The sequence below is a fragment of the Bison bison genome, unplaced genomic scaffold (genome assembly GCF_000754665.1).
Source record: "Bison bison bison isolate TAMUID 2011002044 unplaced genomic scaffold, Bison_UMD1.0 scf7180017864338, whole genome shotgun sequence".
Taxonomy (NCBI): Eukaryota; Metazoa; Chordata; class Mammalia; order Artiodactyla; family Bovidae; genus Bison; species Bison bison.
In genome coordinates, this window is record NW_011494910.1 from 1,712,415 (window position 1) to 1,719,210 (window position 6,796).

At 59.9% G+C, this 6,796-nt stretch overlaps 1 protein-coding gene across 1 annotated transcript in view; it reads left to right on the plus strand.

The window, feature by feature from the left end:
• The window catches only part of SOX13 (SRY (sex determining region Y)-box 13), a 29,031-nt gene extending 22,241 nt beyond the window's left edge, over nt 1–6,790 (plus strand). The window contains exons 8-15 of the mRNA XM_010854152.1: nt 1–51; nt 2,506–2,591; nt 2,749–2,911; nt 3,268–3,377; nt 3,503–3,599; nt 4,144–4,287; nt 5,100–5,316; nt 6,333–6,790. Coding sequence (XP_010852454.1) covers nt 1–51; nt 2,506–2,591; nt 2,749–2,911; nt 3,268–3,377; nt 3,503–3,599; nt 4,144–4,287; nt 5,100–5,316; nt 6,333–6,609 — 1,145 coding nt within the window. The 3' untranslated portion in view covers nt 6,610–6,790. The remainder of the gene's footprint in view (nt 52–2,505; nt 2,592–2,748; nt 2,912–3,267; nt 3,378–3,502; nt 3,600–4,143; nt 4,288–5,099; nt 5,317–6,332) is intronic.
• Nucleotides 6,791–6,796: the final 6 nt, after the last annotated feature.

Here is a 6,796-nt window from a genome sequence, read left to right on the forward strand (position 1 = left end):
CCCCCGACTCCCAGCTGGCTCTGCCTATTCAGCCCATCCCCTGCAAGCCAGGTGAGTGCGGGCGGGGAGGGCCGGCCTGAGGTCAGGGAAGGAGCCCAGGGATCGCAGTCGTCCATCGGTTTGCAGTGTCACCTTTCTGGGTCTAAGTTTGGGATCTGTCTAGTCAAAAAATAATCCCTTCTTTCTGAATTTCACTGGGAGAATGAAAAGAAATAGCACATAACCATGAAGTGCTTTCCAGACTAAGGATGTTGCCAATCTAGGTCTAGTCTCCCAGTTCTGGGACACTTCCTGTACCAGAATATTAATACTTGAACGTTAACTCACTTATACATCTCCCGAATTCACACTCCTGCTTTGCTCTGCCCCGTCACGGGACTTGGTGACTGCAGAACAGAGCACCAACCATGCGTCCGGTGCTGACGAGTTGCTGGGCAGCCATGAGGTGATAAAATGTGGACTCTGAGCTCAAGGAATTTATGGTCCCAGGAGGGAGACAGCAGAGTACCTGGGAGGGCTTCTTGTGGTGCTCATTTGGGTCCTGGGGGTGCAGACTTATGAGCATGAAGCTGGGAACGGAGGGTGGAGGGCCAGGGCCTGGATCCTGGGGCCGGAAGCCCAGTGGGGTGTCGGAGTGAGACGGCAGCAAGTGGGACACGCCTGGGGAGGGCAGCAGGGCTGAGCACAGACTCTGGAATTTATCTGTAGGATGTGGGATGCGCCTGGACGTTTCAGTAGAGGCCGCGTTGTCACTGGCTATGGGTGGTGGGGAACAGGGTGGGTACCAGGTGGAGTTGAGACCAGGTCGGGGGCTGTTGGGGGGATTCTTGAGATGGGGGTGACAGCCCGAATGAAGGCAGCGTGGGATGGAGGCGGCGAGGGAGCTGTGAGCACAGAGTCCTTATGAGCGGCCCTGGGGGCAGGCGGAGGTGCTGCCCGTCACTGGTCCAGGAGGGGAGCAGGTTTTAAGTCAGCTCCCTTTGGGTGATGTTCCCGTTCCGCCTGAGAGACGGCAGAGGAAATCCAGTGTGGGTCCAGCACCAAGACCTTTGGGCTGCAGGCACAATTCCTGGGTCAGCCCCCCGATTCAGGGTGGAGGCAGGGAAAACATAAAGGCCTGGAAAGTCAGGCCCTGCTTTGAGGGCAGCTTTCTGGGGTGAAGGCATGGGAACTGGAGGGTGGAGCAGGGTGAAGGGGAGGGCGGGTTGCACAAAACCACAGCACCTCCAGGTGTTCACGGGCTGAGCTGCAGGGCTGGGGAGGGCAGAGCCTGTGCCGGGATGGGACCACAGCCTCGTGGAAAAGGGAGACAGGAAATACATTTTGGGAGACCTGCACTGGCCAGGCTACCACCTGCTTCATCTGCTCGCAGATCCTAGTGGGCAGGGAGCCCTGTGGCCACCAGCTGCGCTGCCAGCTTGCGAGTGTTAGTTCTACGGCCCGTAGAACAGGGTCCAAATTCCCAGGCTCGGCCTTCACAGGCCACAAGCCCCACTGATCCACGCATGGCACCCTCACTTGCCACCTTCTGCTTTGGCACCCGCCCGCCGCCGCTGCACCTGCCCACCCACTGACACCTCCCCTCCCCCTGGGAGGCCTGCTCCAGTCTCCCCAGCTGAACAGAGTTGTCTGGCACGCCACGCACACAGCCCGTATCACCACCGATCATGTCGGCAGAGGCTTATCTCCATGGCTCATCTCTCCATCTCGATTGTCAAGTCAGTGAGGCTGGGCCTCCTTGAGGGAGAATGAGCCCAGCTAGGCAGAAGAGAGCTAGTGCCTGTAGAGGGTAAGACCTGGGTTCAGATCTCAGTGCTCCACTCATTAGCTGTATGAGCACCTGTGTCATTTCTCCTGGTCTCAGTTTCATTATCTGTAAAACGGGATGATGTAAACTGAGTACCTATTAATTTGCCACACACTAGGGATTCTCTTGCTAATGCACATAAGACAGACTACAAACCAGGTAGCTGCTTTTGTAGCCTGCACGTGCATGCACGTGTGCTAAGTCACTTCAGTCATGTCCAGCTCTTTCGACCCTATAGACCGTAGCCCGCCAGGTTCCTCTCTCCATGGAATTCCAGGCAAGAACACTGGAGTGGGTTGCTATGCCCTCCTCCAGGGGATCTTCCCAATCCAGAGATCAAACCTGCGTCTCTTAAGTCTCCTGCAGTGGCAGGCAGGCTCTTTACCACTAGCACCACCTGGGAAAGCCCCCCAGCCTGTAGTAGGTACAAAATCCATAGAAGGAGTAGAGCTCATCTTGCTGTTGGGTGGGAACTCCATAGTCAGTGAGTTGGGAAGGGCAGGAACAGGGTGAAGAAACGGGGTTGGGGGTGGGCACAGGAGGCCTCGGCAGCACTCTGGGGCTGGGAGGCAGTGGTTGGAAGCAAGCTGGGCCTTCTCCGAGCCTCCGCCCGCTTTGAGCTGCTGGGACCTCGTCAAGCAGGGTGTCTGCTGTTCTGTGCTCACACAGGACTTTTCTCCTTGCCGCCTTTTCCATAGTGGAGTATCCGCTGCAGCTACTGCACAGCCCCCCCGCCCCAGTGGTGAAGAGGCCTGGGGCCTTGCCAGCCCACCACCCTCTGCAGGTACCGCCCCCCACCGGCCCGGCTCCCTCGGGGATGGGGGCTCCTTTGTGTTCCCCTACTTCTACCCTCGTTTCCCGCCTCCTTGTCTCCTCCGCTCCGCTCTGGCCCACGTGCCCCTGGCCCCTCTTGAGTTGCTGACCCTTGGCGCCTCCCTCAGGAACCCTCCCAACCGCTGAACCTCACGGCCAAGCCCAAGGCTTCGGAGCTGCCTAATTCCTCCAGCTCCCCCAACCTGAAGCTGAGCAACTGCGGACCACGTCCCCCAAGCCACGGGGCCCCCACGCTGGACCTGCAGGCCAATCCCCCTAGCCTGCCTTTGGGTAAGCCCCCCACGCCTTTCAGTGCTAAGGGAGAGTGAAGAGGGTGGGATCTGAACAGGTCCGTGACAGTTTCTATGACCAGGGGTTAGACTCGCTCCTTTCAGCCCCCTTGAGTTTCAGCACTCGGCGTCCCAGAGACCCTCCCTGCTCTCCCCCGTGGATCTGACTGGGCAGCAACCCCACCATCAGGGATCTAGGCCTTTCTCCCGTCTGTCTGTGGGCACCAGGACTCCACGTCAATGGCGCCCTTGGGGGTGTGCAGGGCAGCAGAGGGGAGGACGGTGCATCACCCCAGGGGTTGTAAGACATGACCTCGCTCAGTCACCCCTCTGCTCCTCTCCCCGCCCTCTCCCCAGGCTTCCTCGGTGAAGGGGACGCTGTCACCAAAGCCATCCAGGATGCCCGACAGCTGCTGCACGGCCACAGCGGAGCCTTAGACACTTCCCCCAGTGCCCCCTTCCGTAAGGTAGGGCCCCCTCCCCTGCACCCGGGGAGCCAGGGGGACACAGAGGCCGAGGCTACTGAAGGGAAAGCAGGGCAGGGAGTGGGGTGTACAGAGGGGGCTGATGTATGAGTTCCCTGTCTCCCCAGGACCTCATTAGCGTGGACACATCTCCAGCCAAGGAGCGGCTGGAGGACAGCTGTGTGCACCCACTGGAAGAAGCCATGCTGGGCTGTGACATGGACGGTGAGGATCTGTGGCCATTCCTGCTCCCCACCAGGGCCAGGGCAGACCTGGGGTGTCTGTCTGCAACCCCTTCTCCCCTAGGCGGTCTGTGGAGTCCCCTTACGGGTCCCTCCCTTGTCTGTCTCTTGTCCCTAGGCCCCTGCCGGTCTTCCCTGGCTGCTGCAGGAGGCTTCAGTGACCCCTGGTGGTGACAGAAGGGAAGTCCTTCTGCCAGCCCTGGAGGACTCTCCTTAGCCCACACTGGCTGCCCTGGGGGACTCTCCTTACCCCACGCTGGCTGCCCTGGGGGACTCTCCTTACCCCACGCTGGCTGCCCTGGGGGACTCTCCTTACCCCACGCTGGCTGCCCTGGGGGACACTCCTTACCCCACGCTGGCTGCCCTGGGGGACTCTCCTTACCCCACGTTAACTGCCCTGGAGGACTCTCCTTACCCCACGCTGGCTGCCCTGGGGGACTCTCCTTACCCCACGCTGGCTGCCCTGGGGGACTCTCCTTGCCACAGGCGGGCTCCCCATCCAGGCTGATTCCTCCCCTGCTCCCCAGGCTCCCGCCACTTCCCTGAGTCCCGGAACAGCAGTCACATCAAGCGGCCCATGAACGCCTTCATGGTGTGGGCCAAGGACGAGAGAAGGAAGATCCTCCAAGCCTTCCCAGACATGCACAACTCCAGCATCAGCAAGATTCTCGGTGAGGGCCAGTGGGGTCTCAGGGCTGGGGTTTGGGGGACAGGGTATGGGCCCTCTCGGAGCCACAGTCCAGCAGGAAGGCTGCAGGAGTCAGCTGGGTCTAACTGGGCCTCACTAGGTGAGGGCCCAAGCCATGGTGAACTCCACCAGAGTCTGCCGTGTTTGGGAACCAGACAGGAAGCAGGGCCGGGGGGTCCTAGAGTCTTGTACCACGGTGGGGCTCTTCTGCACCCGTGAACTTGGGGGAGAGAGTGTACGTGTGCACATTCTCTAGCTCCCCCTCTCCTATCTCTCCCTAACATTGTCCTCCTCTTTGCCCAGACCCTTGGAGCTGGCTCTGGCAGGAAGCAAGAGAGACGTATTCTTGGGTTGTCAGTAGAAAGGATTTTGAAAGTATACATCCTCTTTGGGGGCCAAGGAGAAATGGAGGGCAGGGCAGGTGGGGTTCAAAAAAGCAGCTGTTTTCAAGCCTCAGCTCCTTCAGTTTAGGCCTCTGGTTATTGTTGAGGGCCTGGGGGGCTACTCTTTTACTTATGCAAATCATGCAGACCAGAGGCTTCCCAGAGTGCCAGGTAGTTTGATATGTGGGTGGGGGCTGTGTCTTAAGTTAGCAATTGGGTATCCTTCCACCTGCCAACCTCATTCATTTGCTCAGTATCCGTGGAGCTCCCACACTGGGCCAAGCCCTTGCTGTGTATATATGATTGCACATGTATCTGGGACCCAAAACCTTCGTGGGGCTTCCAGTGCCCGCAGGGGGCGGGCCGTGTCAGCAGAGCCCAGCGCTGACCGCCTGCCCTGGGTCTGGGCCAGGCTCCCGCTGGAAGTCCATGAGCAACCAGGAGAAACAGCCTTACTACGAGGAGCAGGCCAGACTGAGCAGGCAGCACCTGGAGAAGTACCCAGACTACAAGTACAAGCCACGGCCCAAGCGCACCTGCATCGTGGAGGGCAAGCGGCTGCGGGTGGGCGAGTACAAGGCTCTGATGAGGACGCGGCGCCAGGATGCCCGCCAGAGCTACGCGACCCCGTGAGCGGCCTGTCCGCGGCTACGCGCGCGTGCGTGCGTGTGTGTGTGAGAGACAGAGAGAGAGAGTGTGACAGGGGTTAGTGTGGGCTTCCAGGGGAGCTGTGCGTGTGTGTGTGTGTGTGTGTGTGTGAGAGTGAGCGACAGGGGTTAGTGTGGGCTTCCTACACGACCCCGTGAGCGGCCCGCCCGTGGCTGTGGCTGCGCGCGCACATGTGTGTGTGAGAGTGAGCGACTGGGGTTAGTGTGGGCTTCCAGGGGATCTGTGTGCATTTGTGTGTGTGTGTGTGTGTGTGTGTGTGTATGTGAGCGACAGGGGTTAGTGTGGGCTTCCAGGGGAGCTGTGCGTGTGTGTATGTGTGTGAGAGTGAGCAACAGGGATTAGTGTGGGCTTCCAGGGGAGCTGTGCATGTGTGTGTGTGAGAGTGAGCGACAGGGGTTAGTGTGGGCTTCCAGGAGAGCTCTGTGTGTGTGTGTGTGTGTGTGTGTGTGTGTGAGCGACGGGTTAGTGTGGGCTGTCTTTTGGCTGTGTGTGTGCGTGTGGCTGCAGGGATGACTGTGACTGGTGAGTCCCTGGTGGCTCAGGATATAGATTTGTGACTGGGGACTAGCAGGTGTCTAGAGAAATGTGCCTGTGGATCCCATTTTTGACAAACTCGAAAAATTCAGGGGTACTAAAGATCATACAGAGGATTCGTGACTTGACCAAAGCAGGCATCCCAGTGGATTCCTTTAAATAGGAAACTCACTGGGGCATACGAAATATACTGCTTTCCCAAACTGAATTCACACACAATCCTCTAGGAATATCTGAACGTGTGGCCCTGGGGCTGCATGGGCTGGGGGTGGGTGGGGGCAGGTCTGTAAATTTGCCATCAGAAAAGCGCCAGGGAGCAGGTGTGTGTGTCTTGGAGCCAGAAGGGTGGGAGTAGGAGGACGTGCCCTGAGGATGCCCAGAGGAGAGTGGGCCTGGGGTCGAAGTCAGAACACCTGTAACCACGCCTGTCCTCCGCCCGCAGCCAGCAGACCAGCCAGGTGCAGATGAGCCCCTCAGAAGTCCTGTACCCGCGGGTGGCAGGCGTGCCCCTGGCACAGCCCCTGGTGGAGCACTGTGTGCCCCGCGGCCTGGACCCGAACATGCCGGTCATCGTCAACACCTGCAGCCTCAGGGAGGAGGGCGAGGGCGCAGAGGACAGGCACTCAGCGGCTGACGGTGAGGTGTACCGGTACAGCGAGGACGAGGACTCGGAGGGCGAGGAGAAGAGCGACGGGGAGCTGGTGGTGCTCACGGACTGATCCCGGCGGCCCAGGCCTGGCCCTCCTCCCTGCGGAGATCTGGGCACAGCCACCCCACCCACTGGTACTTGGACTCGGGCCTGCCGGAAGATGGGCACAGCTGTGCGTGCGCAGATGCCTGCGCCATGGGAGATGACCCCTCCGCACACCCACTGTGGGCACACTGAGGTGCTGGTGGCCTCGGTGG